The sequence below is a fragment of the Carassius carassius genome, chromosome 4, assembly GCF_963082965.1.
Source record: "Carassius carassius chromosome 4, fCarCar2.1, whole genome shotgun sequence".
In the NCBI taxonomy this organism is placed as follows: domain Eukaryota; kingdom Metazoa; phylum Chordata; class Actinopteri; order Cypriniformes; family Cyprinidae; genus Carassius; species Carassius carassius.
The window spans coordinates 30,272,517-30,296,899 of NC_081758.1; the positions used below are offsets into that span (position 1 = coordinate 30,272,517).

The window sequence follows — 24,383 nt, forward strand, 5'->3', positions numbered from 1 at the left end:
CGTCGGCACTACTGACGATGGCTGCTTCATCGAAGCGCAGGTGTACGAGTACCGCTGTGGCCGAGCTCTCACCCAAGCGCGCCGCTGTTTCAGTTCCAGGAATTGTGACTGTCTCAGCGTTTTCTGCTATGCGCAAGCCTGCACAGTTGCCCGCTTGCCTGCACACAAAAGCCGTTATCACAACAGCTTCAGCAACGCAGCTCGAGACCCCCGTTCTCGCTCTACTGGTCGTCGCCCCGCGCCGCGGGAACCGCGGCAGAGAATTACGGTGAGGCCGGGAGCCCCGAAGCCATCCTGGGAAAGCCATCTACGCATGCTGCATGACGCTGCGTCGGCACTACACACGATGGCTGCTTCATCGAAGCGCCGGTGTACGAGTTCCGCTGCGGCCGGGCTCTCACCTAAGCGCGCCGCTGTTTCAGTTTCCAGAGATTGTGACTGTTTCAGCGTTTTTTGCAATGCGCAAGCCTGTACGGTTGCCCGCTTGCCTGCACACGAAAACCGTTATCACGGCTACCCAGATATTTCCCGAAAAAGGTGTAATTTCTGGTGTCCCGGCCACGGCCGATGGTGCTATAAATGTAGTGACGATGCCCACTGCTCAGTGCCCATCTCCGCATATAAGCACAGCCCTTCACACAGGGCTCGCGCCTATCACTGTAAAAAAGAAAAAGTTAGTTCAACTCAAATTTTCAAGGCAACCGACTGCACAGAATTTTTGAGTTGAAGATATCAACTTAATTTTTTAAGTTTTGAAGAACTACAATTATTAAGTTGCGTCAGCTAAGTTTTTCAAGTTCTGACAACTAATTTTTTTTAATTCAAGTTACTGGAACTTTCAAGTCTGTAAAAACGTACTATTTTGAGTTCGAATTACCATCCTCTGTAATAACTTACTATTTTGAGTTTAAACTACCCTCCCCCCTTCCCCCCCCTCCCCCATTAAATCATACACTGACAATAAACCAGTTAATTTATGCATGTTTATTTGAACGACTTTGCTTTACAATTCCACAATGTAAACAAGTAATAAAGCAAATACAGGTTTCAGTACCATAATATGGGCAGTTTTTTTTCTTGTTGAGACCTTACAAATAATGCAATATTGCAGAAATGTGTCCCAGCTGAAAAAGCCAAATTATCTGAACTTTCTGAATGATCTGAACTTTGAAATTAGCCAAAAATGCAAACATGCAGGCTATAACAGTAATGGTGAAACACAGCTTGCTTACTGAACAATCAATACCGTAGTCTCTTGACAGTAATATGACAGCTACACAAAATATTTGTTTTTAGTTCAAATAAAGCACTTGTGTCCAGAGAAAATAAGGCACATGTCAATAAGTTGGGGAAATCAAAAGGAACAACATAAAAACTATAAGGTGGTCTATGTGAAGACTTACAAAATATCCAAACATAATAAATGAACAGACATGATAAAAGAAATCTTCCCCATGGATACTTGACACACCAGCAAAGATGCAGACTATAACAGCAATGCTGAAACAAAGCTTGCTTCAACTGAGAAACAATCAATAGTCTCGTGACAGTTATATGACAGCTACAAATAACAGATTTGTTTTTAGTCAAAATAAAGGAACAACATAAAAACTATAAGGTGGTCTATGTGAAGATTTACAAAATATCCAAACATAAATGAACAGACAGGATAAAATAAATCTTCCCCATGGAAAATGAATCACTGGTTTAACAGCTTGGTCTTGAAGCTCCGGACACGCTGTGAGCAATTGGTGGACATTTCCATGAAAATGTGCTGGATAGTTTCAAAGGTATACCTGATGTCTTTTGGGAACTCCATGTTGAGGCTATAAAGCAAGCCAAAAAGATACGCAAGTGCAGTCGGGGTGTCTGGGATGTCTTTCAGGACAATGGTTTCCTCCAACACAAGGGCAATATTAATGACTGCGTCGTCATCATCATCAAACACTGTGAGGACCCCCATCTTGATGCCTTTCACCTGTTTGTCATCTGCATCAGTTGCCTGACAAAACAAAAACACTACTGAAATAATGTCCTGTAATAAAATAGTCAATAAAGAGTGATGTCTATTTGTGTATGGCCTCTTTGCTATACAACACTACTAAAAGCTGAAGGTCTTCCAAGCTGCACTCACCAGGCATCTAGAGAAAAGCTTCTCAGTATTCTCCCGCAGAAATATGGGAAGACCTTCCACAGCTGCCTGTCTGCGATGACTTGTGATGTCAGATGTCTGTTTTGGAAGAATATAAAGACAAACAAATACTTTTGTTTAGCTCTGTGAAATGTACTTGTGCATGTGCACTTGTGCGCGAGTTTGTGCTGGCGTCTCATATAACTATGCGCGTGGAGAGTTCGTGCGTGCGCGCGTCTCATAGGCTCAATCCTGTTCCTGTCGATCGACTGTCCTGCACAGTTCATATCCAACCCTAATCAAACACACCTGAAAAAACCAATTAAGGTCTTCAGGATCCCTTGAAAATGAAAGGCAGGTGTGTTTGATTAATGTTAGATGAACTGTGCAGAACAGTCGATCGGCAGGAGCAGGATTGGGCTGCGTGTATGTGCGTGAGCGACATTATGTGTGTCGTTGTGCATTTCATATTTGTTTGAGCATTGACGTTGACGAGTTAACTTCTCGGCACCCAGCCCTACACAAAGGTTGCATGCTAGAAGCTATATCTATCTAGTTAACTACCATATCAAATCGAAGTTTTGCATCACAGTTTTAGCAGCACGTTAGTTCTAACGTTACCTTGGTTGCAGCGCATGGTCACGAGCAGTAATGTGAATAACCGCCGACGGTGCTTCGGTTTGATATGAGCAAAGCAGACGTGTATAAAAAAATGCCATAATGCCATCGAGAATAACAAACATATCTTTCAATTAATATGTGGACAATAATTATATTGAGATTAGCTGTTCAAAATAAGCTATCTTATCTATTAGCTATAGTGGGGGATTTTGTATTGCCATAAACGCCTCGTCTGGTTATGATTTATCGATTTTGTTTCCCACAATGACATGTAATACAAATACCAAATGCATATAACATTACATATTCATATGATTAGCTTACCTGTTAGAAGGGATGTCTCTTTTCAACGTCAGGGAAAGTTACCGCTGGCGCTGGCATCGTGACAAAATGGCGGACGCAAAACTTTCAAACTGTCGAAGGGAGCTCCTGGGAAAATCTTTGGAAACCCCGTCGCAGCCGGTTGCCATGACAAATTTCAAATGAGCATGCGCAGATAAGTTGACCTCACTCTAACTGCGTGTCAACTACAACTTCAAAATAAAATCAACTCAATGTATTAAATAAGATGAACTTTTCCTCAGAAACGTCTGAAAGTGAGTTCAAGTGGCTTACAACAGATAGTTCAAGTTCCAACTAGCAACTTTATTGTCAGTGAATGCAAAAATCTGAGTAAGGTGAACAATTTTGAGTTGTCGTTTTTACAGTGTATAAAAGCGACTCAAGTCGATCACGCGCACTACATAGTAGACGTGCCCACTCCTCAGTGCCCACAATCACTATGTCACACGCGTCATGTGGTTTCTGTAAAAACGAAACCCGTGCACGTTCGTCCGGCCACGGCCGATGGTGCTATAAATGTAGTGACGATGCCCACTCCTCAGTGCCCATCTCCACATGTAAGCACAGCCCTGCACACAGGGCCTGCGCCCATAATGTCGACTCAAGTCGGTCGCGCACACTGCATAGTAAACGTGCCCACCCCTCAGTGCCCACAATTACTATGTCACACGCGTCATGTGGTTTCTGTAAAAACGAAACCCGTGCATGCTCGTCCGGCCACGGCCGATGGTGCTATAAATGCAGTGACGATGCCCACTACCCAGTGCCCATCTCCACATGTAAGCACAGCCCTGCACACAGGGCTAGCGCACATAAGATCGACACAGATCGGTCGAGCGCGCCGCATAGTAAACGTGCCCACTTCCCAGTGCCCACATACACTATGTCACATACGGCGCGGGGCTTCTGTAAAAACGAGGCCCGTGCACGTACATTCTGCATAGGCAGACAGCGAGTTGAAAGTGGTAAAAGTGCACACATGCAGCCCACGGTTACTCGCAGATATATCGAGTGCCACGGGACCCGCTCAGCCTCCCTCCAGTCGGTTAAGCGAAGTTTCAAATACAGATAGCGTCAAAACACAGGCGATATTTGAGATTCGCCTTCGAGGGCCAGGCATACCAGTTTGCAGTCCTGCCATTCGGCTTGTCCGTAGCTCCTCGTACGTTTACGAGGTGCATGGATGCAGCGCTCGCTCCTCTCAGACTCAGAGGCATACGAGTGCTGAATTATTTGGACGACTGGCTGGTTCTGGCCCGATCATGAGTGGAGCTCGTGGACCACAGAGCCGTTTTACTCGATCACTTCGAGAAGCTCGGCCTCAGTGTCAATTGGGTGAAGAGTTCGCTGAACCCCAGTCAGACGATCCTGTTTCTGGGTATAGTTCTGAACTCGTGTCACCACAGCGCGCGATGGGCATTCAGCGTGCAGCGAGTTCTTTCCGCTGTGGCGCGACTGTGTCGCTCAAACACTGTCAAAAGATGCTGGGTTTCATGGCCTCAGCATCTCCGGTTCTGCGGCTGGGCCTGCTCCGCATGCGCCCCCTGCAGTTCTGGCTGAAGGCTCGGGTGCCGCGCAGAGCGTGGGCGTCTGGCCGGCTGCATTTCAAGGTCGATCGGAGCTGTGTTGCGGCTCTAGCACCTTGGACAGCGAACGGCTGGTACCGATCAGGTGTAAGCCTGAGGGCTTCCCCGAGTGTGAAAATGGTGTCGACGGACGCCTCCACTTCGGGATGTGGAGCGCTGCTCGAAGGCAGACCGTCCTTTGGCCTATGGTCAGTTGTGGTCCCTCCATGTATGGGCACTCAACGGTTACCCGCTGATCTCGCAGTGGGAGTGCTAAATACCATCACTCAGGCTAGAGCTCCGTCGACACGACGTCTGTATGCCTCGAAGTGGTCGGTGTTCTCCAGCTGGTGCACAGCTCGAGTTTATTCACCCCTTAGTTGTGAGGTGACGGAGGTCCTCTCCTTCCTACAGGAGCTGAGGGCAGAGCCCCATCCACGCTCAAAGTTTATGTGGCGGCCTTTGCGGCGTTTTCTGAAACGGCGTCCGGTCAGTCAATAGGAAGGAACGATTTAGTCATCCGGTTCCTCAGAGGAGCTAGGAGGCTGAATCCTCCCAGACCTCCGTCAGTCCCTATGTGGGACCTCGCGGCGGTTTTGGAGGCCTTGAAGGGTCCCCCTTTTGAGCCTATCCAATCGGTTAGCCTTCAGCATCTGTCGTTCAAGAAAGTATTCTTGTTGGCTCTCGCTTCTGTGAAGCGTGTGGGTGATTTGTACGCGCTCTCGGTGAGCCAGTCGTGCTTGGAGTTTGGGCCCAATGACTCAAGGGTCATACTCAAACCTAGGCACGGTTATGTGCCGAAATCCCTCAACACACCGTTTCGGGCTCAGGTTATTGCCCTGTCTGCCCTGCCGGTGTCAGGGGAGGATGGAGACTCGAGTCTTCTTTGCCCTGTCAGGGTTTTAAGAGCTTATGTGTCTTGCTCTGCTGCCTTTCGGCAGACGGAGCAGCTATTTGTCTCGTTCGGTGGACGTTCCAAAGGAATGGCTGTTTCGAGACAGACTCTATCCAGATGGATAGTTGACGCCATAGCGTTAGCTTACGCTTCCAGGGGCCTTCAGTGCCCGTTGGGCGTCAGAGCACACTCCACAAGAGGCGTCGCCTCGTCGTGGGCGTGGTCTACTGGGATCTCCTTGCAGGATATATGTATGGCGGCGGGTTGGGCCTCGCCGTCTACATTTATCAGGTACTATAACCTGGAGGTTCCCGCCTTGCAAGCAAGGCTGCTGTCGGTATAGAAGAATCAGGGCCCTGAGGGGAATTCTGAATTCATGAGCGCTATGCGCTGCCGACTGTTATATGGGCAGTATTGCGTAAGACCCGCATTGCCACATTGGTCAGGCCTTGCCTCGGCTGTGTGATGTCATATTGCCGCATCTACGGATGCTGCTAGATATGGGACGGAGGGCTTTCCCCCTTTTCTGTCCCGGACTCTCTGTGAGTCCCTCAGGTGACTGTGCACTGTAAATCCTGGGCGTTGCTTCTGGTTTATTGGTGTGTGATCCCTGCGCGCACGGCGTTTTACATCGGGTTCCCGTAGCGTCTTAGCTAAGACGCAGTACGAGAGAGCTCTCGTAAGAGAACGTACTCGGTTACTAAACGTAACCTCGGTTCTCTCTAGAAGAGCGAACGAGTACTGCGTTCTCTGCCGTGCGTACGATTCACTCTGGTTCGCTTCGGCGATGAAATAAATCAGGTGAGTCAAGCTTTTCGAGCTCCTTTTATAGGTTGGGCCAAACCCGTTTCGGCGGGAAGTGGCAAGAAGGGCGCGAAGCGCCCTTATTGGTCTGATGTTGCATCAGCCCGCGCTCGATAGGCTGTGCAGTTGCTGCAGAACAAGCCAATGAGCGAACGAGCCGTCTCGCCTATGGCTGTGTACTGCTGCAAATGCGCTTTACAAAAATACAAAATTAAGGATAATTTTTTGCTTCAGTATTTCGTGAAAAGAGACTTTTCCCGTAGCGTCTTAGCTAAGACGCAGTACTCGTTCGCTCTTCTAGAGAGAACCGAGGTTACGTTTAGTACCCGAGTACGATTTCGTCTTTTAAAATTCTGGAAGTTTAATGCCTACCAAAACGGCTGGTAAGGGACAACAACGAGCTTCTTCCCAGGTCCGTTACATCACAAACCCAGATAAACCCCACCCTGGGAACATGCAACAAAGAGGGCAAGGCCATGCTGCGCTTCTTTAGAGAAGAGGAAGTGAAAACTAGGGGGGCACGTAATAATCTGTGCATATATGAATTGCGATTCTCTCTTCTAATGATTCTATTGGATTTAAAAGTTTCAAAACCAATGTTCTAATGCAGCGGTTCTCAATCGCTGTTCCTGATCTGCATTTCTCTCATTCTCTTTCTCTCTCATTCAGATCGTCAGATCAGCTCTAACAAACTGTTCCATTTATACACTTTTTTGACATAGCAATGAGAAGTGTTATACATGGAGACGCGTACGGTTGCTGTGCTGTATTAAAGCTTTAATCAGAATAAAAACCGTATATTAAAAGCTAACAGAAGCAGTAGAATTTACAGAAAACAGCGTAATTAAAAGTATGACAATGTGCTTGCATAGGTTCTGTGTGATCCTCCTCATTAATATTCTCTGCGTCTCAATCGGGCTCAAATTGATAAGCAATATAAATGATGTCATTGCTAACAATACAACTGGAGCACATTCTGAGCTTGAGAGGGGCGGGATGTTCAGATGCGCTCTAGAGGCGTTTTAGCGAATCACAACACACCGAGCCAGCTGACCAATCTCAGCCCATTGCATGTTTCTGAGGGAGGGGCTTCATAATAACATGAAATAATCCAGGCGTCTGTCAGAGAAGGGACAGATCGGTATGGAACAAAGGTAAATTATGTGAAAAATAATGCGTTTTAAAAAAAAACTAACCATGAACACGTTAGACTGCACCCCATTAACACAATCAAGCCTAGAAAAATATCAGTCAACCACCCTTTTAAACAATTAATACAAAGAGCAAACACATTTTGCATGAATTAAATCAAAAAACAACCTCCACAACACAAGCCATTTTCTTGCATGAGTTGCACATTGGGACTTACTTGTTTTGGTGCTTGGAGCCCTGCAGGTGTGCATGATACTGTGCCACTGAATTCAGTGTGACACTGCAGACATCACATGTGTTGCAGCTTTTTAGACCTACACAGAAAACAGACAAATTTGTATTTTTAGCAAGTTCAAATGTGAACTCACAGAGTATGGAAATTCAGCTGTGAAATGGCATTCAATGACATTATAGCATTTGCCGGATCGGTAATCGGTCAGAGGAGACCAATCCAAATCCTATATTCTGTATATAGCCTATAATTCTGTGTTATTATTAAGCCCTACGAAAGGCACAAAAACATTATAAGCAACAAAGTTTTTGTGGATTATATTTCAAGTGTTCCGAGACCGTTCCATAGTTTAATGTGAGGTACAGAAGAATACTGAAGTCATTAAATTCAAGTTGATTTAAACTCTTCTCTCTGCTGCGGGTGTTAGTCATCTTCCATTCAGCATTTAAACTGCGTATGACTTTTGGTTATGACAGTCAAGACGATTGAACTCTCTCCAAAAATATTCATTGTTCCTATTATTATACTAGATAAAGATCAATGGTTTTGCATAAAATGACTTTATCTTGCTGGAGTTTAGTGCTGTTTCTAAATCATGTTGCTTTCTAACGGGTGTCTGTTAGATCACTACACTGGAGTGGAGAGCACTATTAATCGTTCTTCATGTGCACAGTAACTTGAATTGAATATGTTAAAAGAAAAGGCTCAAAAAACTATTGCACAGATATAATAGACTACGCATTAATATCTCTTCCCTTTGTGTATTATACTATATAAACGACTTGACACAAGTTGGGGAAGTGATGGCCTACTGGTTAGAGAGTTTAACTCCTCTAACCAGCTGTGGCCTAATGGTAAAAGACTTGTGCTAGTTACCCAAAGGTCACTGGTTTGAGTCTCGGTGCTGGCAGGAGTTGTAGGTGGGAGGGAGTATATGATCAGCGCTCTCTTCCACCCTCAATACCTATGGCTGAAGTGCCCTTGAGCAAGGCACTGAACCCCCAGTTGCTCCCCGGGTGCTGGATATATAGCTGCCCACTGCTCCGGGTGTGTGTTCACGGTGTGTTCACTTCTCACTGCTGTGTGTGTCCACTTGGATGAGTTGAATGCAGAGCACCAATTCTGAGTATGGGTTACCATACTTGGCAAATGTCACAACTTTCCTAACCCTAAGGATGTGTGTTCGAGTCTTGGGCCGGCAATACCACGACTGAGGTGCCGTTGAGCAAGGCACCGAACCCCCAACTGCTCCCCGGTGCTGCAGCATAAATGGCTGCCCACTACTCCGGGTGTGTGTGCACTTTGGATGGGTTAAGTGCAGAGCACAAATTTTGAGTATGGGTCACCATACTTGGCTATATGTCATGTCACTGTGTAACTGATATTAATTTATATATAAATGTATTACTTGTTTTTCATGAATGTATTTCACAATAATACAGAGAGCAATGTTTAACATCTTACAAGATTTAGCCTTGTACTTATTCACTTTAATTTGTTCAGCACTAAAAAGGTTTTTTTCACAAAATGTTAAGATTTTACTAAATTATTGTGCACTCATGATTTTTCTAGAGTAACTTTTGCTACTGAATTATCCACTAACCTAGTTTATAGTTATATTTTTGTCATAGATTATGATTATAAATTTAGTCATTTGTTGTTTTTCATTACAGTGAAGTTGTCTATATGTGGTAGATTGTTTTTAACACACAAAAAAGTGATGATCAGATCAAAACGCTGAAGTCTAGAAATTCTACACTTTAAAAAATAAATTAAAAATGTCGGATCGGTATCGGCTGATATTTAGAATTTCTGGTATCGGATCGGGATTGGTTCTGAAAAATGGTATCGAGCCAGCCCTAATATTGTATTATATTTGTGGTGAATCATAAAAAAACTACATTACATGCATATCCTTTGACTGCTTTTAGTCCATGGCCTCTCCACCATGCTAAGCTGAAAGAAGAGTGGTCAGTAAAGCCTTATCATGTCATTCCCGAGAACAGAAGGACTAACTGGGGAATGAGATAACACTGGACTATCTCTCTCAGTCAGCCGAGGCCCAGCATAGGTCACTGCTTGGCTGTGTTTCGCGGTTCTGCCTGATCAACTCTCCTGATTAACGTACCCTGAGGGAATGTGTGTGGAGAGAATCAATTAAACAGATATAAATATAGAAATGCCAAGCCTTCTTATTTATTTATTTGTTTTTTTAAGAACAACTATGAAATTAAAATGGAATGTCTCTCCATGAAATGCGATCCATGTCTTTTGAGGGGAAGGGGGGTGGCTTTGAGGAAACAGGTTCCTGTGTTTTTGTTTGTGTGTGTGTGTGTGTGTCTGAATGTGTCAAGTGACATTCTAAATATTTGAGAAGGCCACATGGCTTGTAATGCAGCTTGGGATTCTGATGTTGTCGCACCCGTAAGGCCAAGAGAGAGGAAGCTAGGAACCGTGTCGGTCTTGTGCAGCTACGTATGAAGAAATATGAGAAGAGTGAAACTTGTCTGAAACAAAATAACACTTATTATTCAGTGTTGGGGAAGCAACTTTAAATCTTTAAAGCTGCTCAGAATTTAAGCAGTTTATAAACTGTCAGATGATACTTTTTTTGCATTAAATTGAACTTAAGCTCAAGTTAGATTCAAAATAACCAAGAAAGCTAATTTATAATACTAACTCAAAAATATGCATAAATATAAAATAAGTGATCTTTTTCTTTTTTCTGACACAGCAGCACTTTGGCTCTCTATCAGTGCTGTTTCCCGTCTGTATTTGCTGTCATGTTGCACTAAAGATATTGCAGCTGAAAAATGACCTTTGCAATCTCCTTCTCTCCAAATGGAGTTAAACACAAACAAATTTTGGAGGAGAAGGTCATGTCTTACTGTTGATTCATCATCATGCTTAATTTTACTAATTCTCATAAATCGAGTTTGCCATCTCTGTTGATAGTCATTTGATGTGTATTACAGCAGGTTGGCAAAAAAACAAAACAAAAACACTGACACCGACAGACCGGGAACAAGTCTTCCTTGTGTCTATCTATATTATACCCAAGAGTCTGATTATTTCTGCTACTGGGCAGCCAGCAGGAGTTTTTAAAGCTGGCTAATCATATCAGTAACAGTGAAACTGAAAAACACAGCAAAAATGTCCTTTCCTTCCACAATTTTTTAAGGCTCCTAGATACATGGTCATAAACAAAATATTTTATGACTTCAGCAGTTTAACATTTGTACAATGTGCCCACAGTTTGTCTCAGGCAGATGGCCTAGAAAGAATTAGCATATTTCTATTGCAATTTCTGCACTGATTTTTGGGCAGAAGTTTCTGCAGAATTCTGCGTAAAAAGTTTTGTGGTTACTGATTCAGTCTGAGCATGCTGATGACCATACTGTCAACTGTTTACAGCAAGTGTATTTTATTGGTGAAAGAAATACACCTGCTCACTTTATTCCCCACACACACACTCTTGGGTGTTGACATTGAGAGGATGTAGTGGAACTGTGTAGCTTGTGGTGACTCTCAACTGGCCTTTTGACAGGTCACCACTCAAATGCTTTTTGAAAAGGTGAAATAATGGAGCACCGGCCATGCATCCATACATGTTAGCCTCCGTTCTGCTTGTCACGCTGCCCACAGAACACATGAGCAATGAAGAGTCGACCAGTGAATAGCTTCAATGAAGTCTCCCTCATCTGTGTCACCCTTGTCTCAGATTTATTACTGTTAACAGAGTATCCTTCGAATGGGAGCAGAGGAACCACAAGTCAAATAAACAACATTGAATGTTGCCTCTTTGCTATCCCTGCTTCACAGAATATTTTACATATACAGTACAGACCAAAAGTTTGGACACACCTTCTCATTCAAAGAGTTTTCTTTATTTTCATCACTATGAGTCACACTGAAGGCAACAAGGGCCATTTGACTAAGAAGGAGAGTGATGGGGTGCTGCGCCAGATGACCTGGCCTCCACAGTCACCGGACCTGAACTCAATCGAGATGGTTTACGGTTGAGCTGGACCGCAGACAGAAGGCAAAAGGGCCAACAAGTGCTAAGCATCTCTGGGAACTCCTTCAAGACTGTTGGAAGACCATTTCAGGTGACTACCTCTTGAAGCTCATCAAGAGAATGCCAAGAGTGTGCAAAGCAGTAATCAAAGCAAAAGGTGGCTACTTTGAAGAACCTAGAATATGACATATTTTCAGTTGTTTCGTAGTTTTTTGTTATGTATATAATTCCATATATAATTCCACATGTGTTAATTCATAGTTTTGATGCCTTCAGTGTGAATCTACAATTATCATAGTCATGAAAATAAAGAAAACCCTTTGAATGAGAAGTTGTGTCCAAACATTTGGTGTGTACTGTATATATACAGTAAAACATGGAGGTGTTAATATCCTGTTATGGGCTGTTTCTCTGCTGCAGGGACTGGAACATTGTCAGGATAGGAAGGAAACTTGGATGGGGCAAAATACCGTCAAATTCTTAAAGAGTAACTAAACCCTAAACCAACTTTTTTTAGTTAATGATCCGTAAGAATGGGGCTTTATTAGTGCTGTTCATTGATTCGAGTAACTTTTTTGACATTTGAGTATAAAGTGTTTTAATTCTACAAAATATGGTGTAAAAACGTCTGAGTGCTGCCCTCTTCAGGTTGAACGGTGGCTACTGCAGTTGATTTTTCCTATTGGATGTTGCGGTGGCAAGTGACGTAAGCAGTGGCGGTGACGTAAGCAGTTTCCAGCTCACCACGCCCCCTGGTACGAGCTACCACGCCCTTGGCAGTATAAAACCATCTTGTTCCATCAAATTCACTGTAGTGAGTCAGGAGTTGGAATTGCGAGTATTGATAATGACCAGGATAGACTATTATAGCATCTATTTAGCATAGCAATTATATAGTTATTTAGATCTTCAAGTTAGCGTAGATTTATCTTTATTTAGTACAGTGGTCAGGATGGTACAGAGGTGTGTTGCTAGTTGCAACAGCCTTGCTGGACTGCATAGTTTACCAGCAGACTTTAAAATTAGGCGCCAGTGGTTGCATGCACTTGGCCTGGAAGACCGCAAGTTCCCGCCAAGAACTTCAGTGTGCAAACTGCATTTAACGCGGGATTGCTTCTCCAACGCAATGGAGGTGGAAATGGGCTTCTCCACACAGCTCGCGCTGAAAAGAGTTAAGACCACAGTTTGAGCCATCGGCTCGAATTGATATGAACAGACACCTCGACATCCTCCACTTCAGGTAAAAGTGGGGGGAAAAAAGTACTGTACTTCAAATGATCGCTCTGTTGCAAAGCTACTTGCGTCATTGCAGTCACTCTCCATTTTAGCGTCTCTGACAGCAGCTGTCAATCAATCCGTCACTGCGGGTCTCAGGTTCACGCCGCACTCGCTCAGCCCCGCCCTAGGTTCGTCCCCTCTATCTCCGCTGTGATCTGCCCACTTTTCAGCATTTTTCAAATATTGTCAGTGGGTGGAGTCAGTCTCTGACCAGGGGTTTAGTTACCCTTTAAGGAAAATCTGCTGTCCTCTGCCAGAAAGTTGTCAATGGGAAGAAGGTTTACCTTCCAACATGACGACCCAAAGAACACCACAAAATTGAGCACACAGTGGTTGAAGGAGAAAAAGGTGAATGTCTCTGCATGACCTAGTCAGAGCCCAGACTTAAACCCCGTTGAAAATCTGTGGAATGACTTGAAGACCACAGTCCACAAATGATCACCATCAAATTTAACTGAACTTGCAAAGAAAAGCGGGCAAAGTTAGTAGAGACATATCCCAACAGACTAAAGGCTGTAATTAAAGCAAAAGGTGGTTCAAAAAAATACTGACACAAAGCGGTGATCCTTTTTCCAACTCTGTGATTCTTTTTTTTTTTTTTTTTGACATGTTGGTGTTATATCTTTTACTTGGATGTTATAGGTTGCAATGAGTAAATATAGCTGCAAAGCCAAAAAATGTGACTATTTTAAATGGGGGGTGATTATTTACGATATACCCACTATATACACACAAACACACATGCATTACTTGTCTCAAAGCACAACCCACTTTCATAGTATATGGATTCACATGAAGACTTGCTTAAATAGAAATGCAGAATTTTCAAGGAAATGTTTCTATACATTAGGAACTACAATTTGACCATTTGGCTGAGAGTGTTATTCAGAATAAAAATGTGAAGCAGATGGAATGGAACAAACAGCTTGCAGAATTCCCAGAGCACAATAAAATTTAATGGTGCTTTCGGGGATATTATCACTTCAGGCTTCTGGTCTTGTCAGGGATCATAACACCACTGAACTGGGACATGCCCTGGAACATACTTACTGATACCCACATCTGTCGATCCTATAGTTTATCTAACTTAAAATAGTTGGAATAAACGGTTAGACTATTAGTCACTAATCATTACACTCTAAGAGTCAATTTTTGCCATTAATAATCATAAAAGATACCAGGTCACCAGACCTGAGATTTTAACAGACAGGTGTGTGTAGCAACTAGGTGGTTTAGGACTCCGCTTCAAACAGGCTTTAGCTGCATTTAAAAGTTAAACGTTTTTAGCCATTTTTCATTTTCATTTTATTATTATTATTTTTTTTTTTATTATTGTTAATTACTGTAACATAATCCTTCAGAAATCAGAAATGCAGCCTTCATAAACATAAAATACTTCTTTCAAAGACTTTAAGAAAAATCTGAATCATTCCAAAAGTTTGAACAGTATACATAAATTCAAATATATACATCTACTACTAATTAGAAAAATGTTTTACCATGCCAACATGCTTTTTCAACTTTTGCCTCTATAGAACAAGTTCTTTACCTCCAGGCATCTGCCCGCCTGATGGTACACCACAGATCTCGCTTTAAATGTAAACCCAATATGTTTATAGGGAGAAATTGGTAGAGTAATATTGGGAACATTCTGTAAAGTATAAGGTGTTCTAACCACTACATCATTTACATGGGCAGTGATCATGAGGAAAAAAGTCACATTCCCAACACTGTCATATTCAGCACATTATCATCCGCTAACCTGTTGGACAGGCTTGAATGAGCATGTTTGCACTGTAAATAGACAATGTGTCTGCCTCAATTTGTCATCAGCTCTGCTGTGTGAAATTAAACATTAAATATGCTAAACAACAATGAATGAGAATAATATGCCATATTTGTACAGTGACATGCAGATGGCATCTAAGTGGGGTGATTCAGCAAATACTGATCCACTTCTGCTCCAGAAGAAAACATATCAACCATATCAAACTGAAAAAGCCCACGGCTAGTACACGTATTTAGCAGTGCAAATGTAATACAGTACCATTTAAGCATCAGTTCATTTAGGTCACCATTCACCTGTATGACTTTCTTTTTTGTTGATATGTTTTCTGAGGATTTTGGAGCCTACACTCGGAGACCTAAGTGAGAACAGCCCGTCAGCGTCTCTACTTCCTGCAGTGGCTGAAGAGGTTTGGCATCTCCTCTAACATACATTATGTCAAATTTCTACCGCTGCACTATAGAGAGCATTCTGACTGGCTGCATCCATGTATGGTACAGCAACCGCTCTTCTTTCGACCGCAAAGCTCTTCAGCGAGTGGTGAGAACAGCAGAGCTCATCATTGGACATAAAATCCCAGCCTTACAGGAAAGCTATCAAATTCGCTGCTTGAGAAAGGCTCGCAACATCATCAAGGACTGCACTCACCCTGTTCATCACCTGTTTGCCACACTGCCACTGGGCAGACATTTACGATCCATTCGATCACGGACAACCAGACTGAAGAACAGCTTCTATATTCAAGCCAACAGACTGCTTAACAGCCAGCTATCCTTCATCTAAATCCAGAATACATGCTGCTCTAAAATGTACTTTTATTGTACTTGCACTGCCACTTTTAATATTCCTTCATGTTGCTCTGTGACACTCTACCTTGACATTTTGGACACTGCTCTCCTCGGAAGTACAGAATCGGAATACATGCTGCTCTTAAATTTATTTGTAGCATTTGCACTGCCACTTTAAAAAAAAATTCAGGTAGCTCGGATACTCCGCAATGACATTTTGGAAACTGCTTTACCCCAATATTCTTATATCAGTACATCAGGACTACTTCTAACTCTTAACAGTGTATACCCTCACGGTATCTGTTACTGCCACTTATTTGTATTTAATGCTCTGTCTCGGTTTATTGTTCTGCCTGTGGTCACTGAAGTCACTCAATATATCAGTGCCCTCCATGCACGTCTATATCTGTTTATGTATAGTCCTGTTATTGTCACTGTATGTCTGAGACTTGTCACAAGCATTTCAATGCCCAGTTTCCCCCAGTGCTACTATGCAAATGATAAATACAGTAAATTCCTCTTGAACTATTTTCAGCAGAAAACAAAAGGACCCCTAAATTTTGCATATTAGTAACTTAAAGGGCCCTATTTTAACGATCTAAACACAAAGTGTAAAGCGCATGGCGCAGGTGCACTCAGGGCGTGTCCAAATCCATTTTTGCTATTTTAACGACGGAAAAATGGTTGGCGATCCCGGGCGCATGGTCTAAACAGGTTGTCCCTATTATCTTAATGAGTACTGGGTGTTTTTTGGGTGTAACGTGAAATAAACCAATCAGAGTCTCATCTTCCATTCCCTTTAAGAGCCAGTTGCGCTCGTGCCATGACGGATTTGCTATTTACATGGTGGAGTTTGGCAAGCGCAAAGATAGAACGCGTCTCCGAGATGAAACGGAGCTGTTTGTGTGTGAGCAAATAGCCTAATTCTGATACATGCGATGACTATCCATTATGACATGTAGACATATATATATTTAATTAGCCTACAAAAAAATCTTATGCATTGCAATCCTTTCTTTTTTAATATTTGGCATGTTTGTGTGCTGCTGTGCGGACACGAACATGACACGTTGTGGACCCGCCTATACTAACACACAAATTAAATAACAAAGAAAAAAACATTGCACCAGACTTTTGACCAGGTTTGAGCTATTCTATATTATATTTCAGCTCCTTAAAATAGCAATGCGCCAGCAATGTGCCTGAACACACCTCTTTTTTAGACCAGCACGCCTATGGGCGGACAATTGGGCGCAAATGCATTTGCTAATTAAACTGGACGGGAAAATGCGAACGGCGCCAGACTGAAACTAGCAAACACACTTGCGCTTGCGCCTTGCATCGCATTGCGCCGAAGGTGTATGATAGGGCCCAAAGGTACATATTACCTAAATGTACATATTTTAAAAGGTTACCATTTAAGTGACAGCTGTTTTTTTTTCTGAATGTAAAGATATTCTTCAGAATATTTTATTTTGTGTTTTACAGAAGAAAGTGCAACACGAGGACGAGTTAATGATGACAGAATTGTATTTTTTAGGTGAACTATCGTTTAAAGAACTGACCATTCCTGGTCTGAGATGTCTTTAATTAGACCTTTTAAGAAGACACAGAAGCTATAAACTTAATGCAATGCTTTCAAAAGTCTTTCCAAAATCATTTTAGAAACAAGAGATAACTTCTTACCAATACAGTAAAATATTTCAACAAAACCTAAGAGATAGCATTGCACCTTAGCATGAAATGGCAACATCCACCAACACTCTTTTATTCAGGGTGGTACACAAGACCAAAGACTGAAGCACTAGGCAAGAAGAATGTAATTGCAAAAAGAATGTAAAAAGAATGTAACAGCCCTTCGGAGTGAAGATGCTGAATACAAGACAAGCAAAATTATATCGGTTGCACTTTATTTTACAGTACGTGTACTTACATGTACTTATAGTGTACTTACAGTGTATTTATCTAAGAAAGTTCTGGTAATACAAGGTAACTACATGGGGTAGAGTTCGGTTTGGGGGTAGGTTCAGGGTTAGTACCTAGTTATTACATAGTTATTGAAATTACTATAATAAGTACATTGTATGTACATGAGGAACAGGACTGTAAAATAAAGTGCTACCATATCTCCAAACTTCTCTTTCAAATTAATCAGCAGGACTGGGTTTGGATAGATGGAATTTGTCAAAGGCGCTGCTTGATTGGCTTGGTGATGACACTAAAAGAATCTCAGAGAAAAGAGCCATAATCACTTCTGAAATCATATCAGTTTGCATTATATCAGCATTCTCTGTTATAATGAGGACAGCTAAGCAGACTTGAATGAATGAATTGCTCACTGCAATGCTTAAACATATGCCAGTTGTAAAATAACTTTATGAAACTATGGTGAAAAGCAAGTTATCATACTGTTTTATTGAAAATATGATGAAAACCTCAGTCTGATGTTACTTGATAGAAACATGATATCTGTGTGAGACAGAATGCATTTCCAATTCCAACAGAAAACATTGCAATGATGGCTCAAATCACAAAGGCTTTTTCCACTGTCTAACGGAGTGCTGTGAAAAAGGAAAATGATCCCCATTTGCTGCCTCTCCTTCAAAATGACTATGGATTGGTGCTCTGATGAGATGGGATTTTGTTCGGTCTGTAATGTTAAGTGTTAAATGGATGGGTTGAATGAATGTAAGGGTGATTATAGTAACTAAACACTCAAACATGACGAAGTGTGAAGAGCAAAAGAGGAAGAGACATAAAATGAGGTCTGCTCTTCAGTTCTCTGCTGAAAAACTGAAATTTGACAGGCTTCAGACATCTATTGCTGCAAACCACAAACATCTGACAGCACTGATGTAGTTTATTACCAAAGATTTAATTTTTTAACAAAAAATCCTAAAAGGCCAAGGATGAAATTTATATAAAAATTAAAAGGAGGAAAAACCTAACCTAATATATATATAATCATATATATATATATATATATATATATATATATATATATATATATATATATATATATATATATAGTAAGAAACAATGTCAACAAAGAAGTTACAATAAAATATAAAATAATAATAATGATACAAAAAAAATTAAAATAAACACAAGACGGGTATATAATTAAATAAAACACATCACATTCAAAGGAAAAGACTGAACAGCTCACAAATTTCAATCGTTTTTAAAGCCTTCTTGTTACATGAGTTAGAAAAAGTGCCAAAGTAATGCTCTATGTCAGCAAGTGAAACATAAAAAAGTGGCTTCTGACTTGAGAATTTACATTTATGTACATAAAATTGTGTTAACAAGATAAGACGATTAAGCAAGTATATTTTGTAAGTGTGTTTGAATTGAAGTGGCACGTTGCAGATCAATCAGTGTATGACGTGTCACGTGGTAGTTAAGAGGAAAATATAAACTCCATAATTCTGTCAATGTGTCATAACTGTACTATAACTGCATACAGTTTACGTTAATGGTTGTTGAAAACAAACTGTATTGGTTATAATATTCAACTGGCACCACCTGAGTAGTGTCCTCTTTTCTGTAGTTGAAAACAATGCACCCTTTTATGTTTACCCTCCAAAAAAGTCTACAAAATACAAAAATATCAATAACCCCTTCCTTTGTGTAAATAAGAAGGTGCTTCGATTCAAAGCCGCAGGAAGAGAAAATGTGCTATGTACTCACAGATACACACACACATTCATGAGAAACCACACAGACTTAGTGCTCAACAGAAAATCTATGAATATTTCATGATGTTGCAGTCTTCAAAGTGTGACTGCTGGCTCCCTCTCTGATGCTCTGAACATCAGACAACATTCAAAAGATGCGCGGGACAGATATATGCAAACAGAGAAAAGGGCAGAAAAATCTAAGGCGAGCAGACAGAGGGAGAAATAACATGGGATGGATACTGAAAGAGAGACAGAGGCAAGTGTTGCAGGTGCTAACGATTTGAGTGAAATATGAGTCTGCCAACAGCGGCTTCAAGCTCGATGAATTAGACAGCAAGTTCTTCTGCAACATTTCCCCATTTGTGAAACTCTCTCTCTCATTCCGGCCGTTAGGGTGATTTGCCACATCATTACTAATTGATAATCACATTGGAGGGAAGCCATCAGAGGCGTACTACTGAACGCTGTGGTGTCTGTGCTGACATTTCCTGGCTGGAGTAATGACTAGGTGACATTAGTGAGAGACCTTGCAGGGCAGACAGTGTGAATGGGCAGCCGAGGGGAAAATTGAAGAGATGGTTGGCCCATCTATTTTTCACTCCTTAACCCAATGAATAGAAAATGTGTATGAAAGATCAGTCCGACTAGCTATTTCTACAGGTCCATATTGGTCCAAGTCTTCCTGATGCAGAAATGATGAAGTGTGTGATAATGAATGCAACCTGAAAAATGGATATAAAGGCCGGGGATAATTAAGTTGTAAGTCATTGTGTACAAATATAAATGATTTACAGAAGAAATAAAATCCATTTGGAGGTAGAAATATAAGGAAGGCAGCTAGGAAGCTAATTCTAATTTTCGATCAGGTTGATGTTAAGTGACAGAACTGGTATCGTCTGAATCAGCAGATTCTCATTTAATCTCTTGTTTTAACTTACACCAATACTACCACTTTGGGGTTGGTAAGATTTTTTCAAATGTCTTTTTATGTTCAGTAAGACTGTTTATTTGATCAAAAATACAAAGTAATTTGTAATTTTAAAAAAACAGTAATACTGTGAAATATGAAACTTTTAAATAACTGTTCTCTTACAATAAATGTAATTTATTCCTGAGTGTTCAAGAAGAAAAGCGTTCTTATAAAGAAAGCAGAAAACAGTTGTGCTGCTTAATACTTCTGATGATTTTTTTAAGTTAAAAAGAACAACAGCCCTTGTTTTATAAAATTATCCCAAATGTTTTCATTTTTTTCCTTCTTCGTTAAAATTAAATGGTTAAACAAATGTGGGGACAAATTATATCAAAGTTTTGGATAAATACAGCAAAAAAAATCACTTACAGTTAAATCTCCCAAACTTTAGAGTGTTACCTAAAACTTCGAGCTTGCATGTGAAAGAGGATATTTGACAAAATCTTAATATAATTCATAAATCTATTGTGGTTTTGGGAAATGTAGATAACTTCTATCCTCAAGTGAAGTAAAAATCTCCAGTTTATTTTCTCATTTCTCATTCTCATTCAGCACTCTGCCTAATTTTTTCCCATTTTAATCTGGTGCAGACAGAGTAATAGTAACTATGAGCCTGGTCAAGTCTCCAGTGCCTCTTCCTTTAACAAGGATGCTCTGAATTCGCCATCTATCACTCTAAGTTGGGGATAACCTTCAGTCCAAACAAACTAAACCCAACCTCAGCTTAATGCTCATCTCAGTCTCACAACGCATATCTCTGTGAAGCGTTGATCTGCATTCCTTTATCTCTAATGAGATGAAACATCCCATGCTACTGGACCTTTCTGCTAGGCAATGAATGCGCTGGCCCGGCCTCTTTCTGCTCACCTGAGAGAAAAATGTATTTGTAATTGTTATTGACATAATGTGAGCCAGTTGACAACGGGAGAGCACACTCTTCATTTTTTTAGAAATGAATAGCCTGTATCAAAGCCTCTGGATGCACAAACCTATTGCTTTTATTCTCTTAGAGCCCAGGCTGGAGAAGAGGCAAGGGGAGTAAAAGACACATTGAGTTTTATTGTTTTATGTGAGTGGTTTCATTAATCTATCGAGGAAGTGTTCCCAAACTACGCCTCTGTGCTGGGAATAGCCTTCAATAAAAAAATAAGTGAAATATAACATGAGCAACAGAGGTCACTCTTGTGACCTCACAGTTTGCGATTGAGCTCTCATTCTTTGTGTAACAAAGAGGTTACACTGAAAAAGTCACACTACTCTGAATTCCTTCTTCAAGAGAAATGCATGTATTTTTGAAGACATCACAGCATTAAAGAAAAAGGAGCTGAGATTTGTGACATTTCTGTGCTGCATGATAGACAGGTCTTAACAAAATCTACATGAAATATAAAAAAAATATATATAAAAACAAACAAAAAAAAAAAAAATCGCACGTTGGTGCCGTGACCTGGATGGGAGTGAAGTTTAGGGGGTGAGTGTAATGGAGGCCAGCTAGTAGGTGCTGTGCAGGTTAACCTCACTCCCCTGTTCTCAAGAGACATACTTGCGACTGACGCTAGTAGTTGCAGTCATTTAGCCTCCTTGTTAGTGCATCCGCCTCCCATTCTGGAGACCCGGGTTAGAGACTCACTTGGAACAGGGTGTGGCTGTGAGGACCTGGGAGGAAGGGCTTACATTGGTGCCATGAATAAGAAGGGAGTTAAGTTTGGAGGGGTGAGTGTAACGGGGCCAGCGAGTACGTGCTGTGCAGTTAAACCTCACTCCCCTGATCTCAAGAGGCGAGCTAGTGGTTTCAGTCATTTAGCCTCCTTGTTAGTGCGTCCGCCTCCCATTCCGGAGACCCTGGTTACACTGGTGCCGTGACCTGGATGGTAGTGAGGTTTGGGGGGCGAGTGTAATGGAGGCCAGCAATTGGATGCTGTACAGATAAACCTCACTCCCCTGATCTCAAGAAATGTACTAGCAACTGACACTAGTGGCTGCAGTCATTTAGCCTCCTTGTTAGTGTGTCCGCCTCTCATGCCGGAGATCCGGGTTCGAGACCCACTCAGAACGAGAATGAGGTGTGGCGGTGAGGACCCGGGAGAGAGGCGTTACATATATAACATGTCTGCCATGATTTGCATTGAAACACAAAGTCCAGTTGCAATAGTATTTCCAGTTTCTTACGAGTAATGACCCTGTCATTTTGGAACAGCATTTTAAAATCACCCATTTGCTATTTCTCTTTGGCCACACTGTATGCCACACTGCCACTGCTGGTGGAAAATTATGCACCATTATATTGTTTTATTAATTCAAATAAGGAAAATGGGGACTTTTGTGTTTCCATCTGAAATTTGGCAGACATGTTACATACAAGGAAAAGAAACTGGCCATTATAATCAACATTATCATTTCCATCAAAGACCTGCAGGACAGTAAGGCAATACAAATCTTTTATCATTCAGTTCAGTGCCTCATCATCTAATGAAGTAAAAAAGCTAAATAATCATGCAGCCATAAACAGTCATTAAGAAAGTGTAAAGAGTCTGTACCTTTCATCTCTCCAATGTCTAAAGTCTTCCCTAATTGTTCCAGCAGTTCTGCACGTGCTGCATTCTTCTTGTGCTTTTTGCCATCGTAGTGTTGCTGTGCCATTCCAGGATTGTTGAACCAAGCATTGCACAGCTGACAGTAGCGATCAGAATCCCGGTGCTGACGGGTTAAGCTCAAAGGTGAGATTTCTGAGGAGGGTGTCTTCACTGGACTAGGTGGCACCTCTGCAGAAAGCAGAAAAGAGTTACATTGAATTATTGATTTAATACATTATTTTATATTTATTATATCCAAGATTTTGGAATAGCAAAACATGCTACTTAGGTATATTTGCCAAGTCTGTAGAAGTTTGGTAACCAGGGACAACGTGGTAAATTCTGTATATAGAACTTTAAACAATGGCCAAGATTCTTTCCTCTCTAGGACACACACCTAAATATGGGGTTGAGATTCACGGGAGATTCACTTTTTTCTCCCCATTTCCATTACACTCTGTACATGTTTGTTGGAATCAGGGATCAAAGGTTATGCCTTTATGTTGCCACTGTTGGACAAGATGAGAAAATCTATTTCTTATTGGCCATAACTATACACACACACACACACACACTAATAATCAAAAGTATGAATCCTGAAAAAAATATATAGTGTAGATATGGTTATTATATTTATTATATTTTTTTTCCATTCACATTGTAACAAGCATCACAGGAAGTGTCACTTGCAGTATTACCTTCTCCATTTCTCAGTAAAATGCACATGCTACAAAAACAAAGGAAAAATTAGATTTTTTTCCACCTTATTACGGTTTCAGAGGCACAACGTGAAGAATATTCTATAAGTTTGTCAAAACATGGATTCCTGGAGAAAAATGAATTTAAGTATTGTAGATACAAGTTAATAGAATAGGTGAGGGTTGGGAGTTTTTGGGACTAAGGTTTTAAAGTTTGTACTGTTTTAATTTGAATAGCTTACATCACAAGGGACAGCCCATCAGTTTTAAAGCATGCAATATTGCCATTTCTAATCAAACTGTCCACCAGCTAGTAATGAACTTTGTTTTATTCATTTGTTTAATCCAAGTTCTCTTACGAGAGCTCTCTCGTACTGCGTCTTAGCTAAGACGCTACGGGAAAAGTCTCTTTTCACGAAATACTGAAGCAAAAAATTATCCTTAATTTTGTATTTTTGTAAAGCGCATTTGCAGCAGTACACAGCCATAGGCGAGACGGCTCGTTCGCTCATTGGCTTGTTCTGCGGCAACTGCACAGCCTATCGAGCGGAGGCTGATGCAACATCAGACCAATAAGAACTTGCCACTTCCCGCCGAAACGGGTGTGGCCCAACCTATAAAAGGAGCTCGAAAAGGCTGACTCACCTGATTTTTCATCTCTTCAGCCTTTCAATTCTGTTATATCCAACTGTTCTTTATGTGTGTGTGTGTGTGTTCGCCCTGCGACACAAACTCGTAAAAGAGCTTGCGTCTTTTTTAAGATGCCTTCCTGCGGCTCGTCAGAGCCCCACTCAGCGAGGGAGACCGGTACGTCATCTGTGTCTCCTGCCTGGGTGAAGATCATGCA

General features: G+C 41.5%; 1 protein-coding gene across 2 annotated transcripts in view; it reads right to left on the reverse strand.

Annotated features, from left to right (window-relative positions):
- The window catches only part of LOC132130980 (zinc finger matrin-type protein 4-like), a 106,006-nt gene that overhangs the window by 11,452 nt on the left and 70,171 nt on the right, over positions 1-24,383 (reverse strand). The window contains exons 5-7 of one of the 2 annotated variants that reach the window (XM_059542896.1): positions 22,803-23,027; positions 7,728-7,824; positions 7,225-7,447 (exon numbers count right to left, since the gene is read on the reverse strand). In XM_059542896.1, coding sequence (XP_059398879.1) covers positions 7,381-7,447; positions 7,728-7,824; positions 22,803-23,027 — 389 coding nt within the window. In that variant the 3' untranslated portion in view covers positions 7,225-7,380. Of the gene's footprint in view, positions 1-7,224; positions 7,448-7,727; positions 7,825-22,802; positions 23,028-24,383 lie in introns of those variants that run through there. The other variant, XM_059542906.1, reaches the window with a different exon arrangement.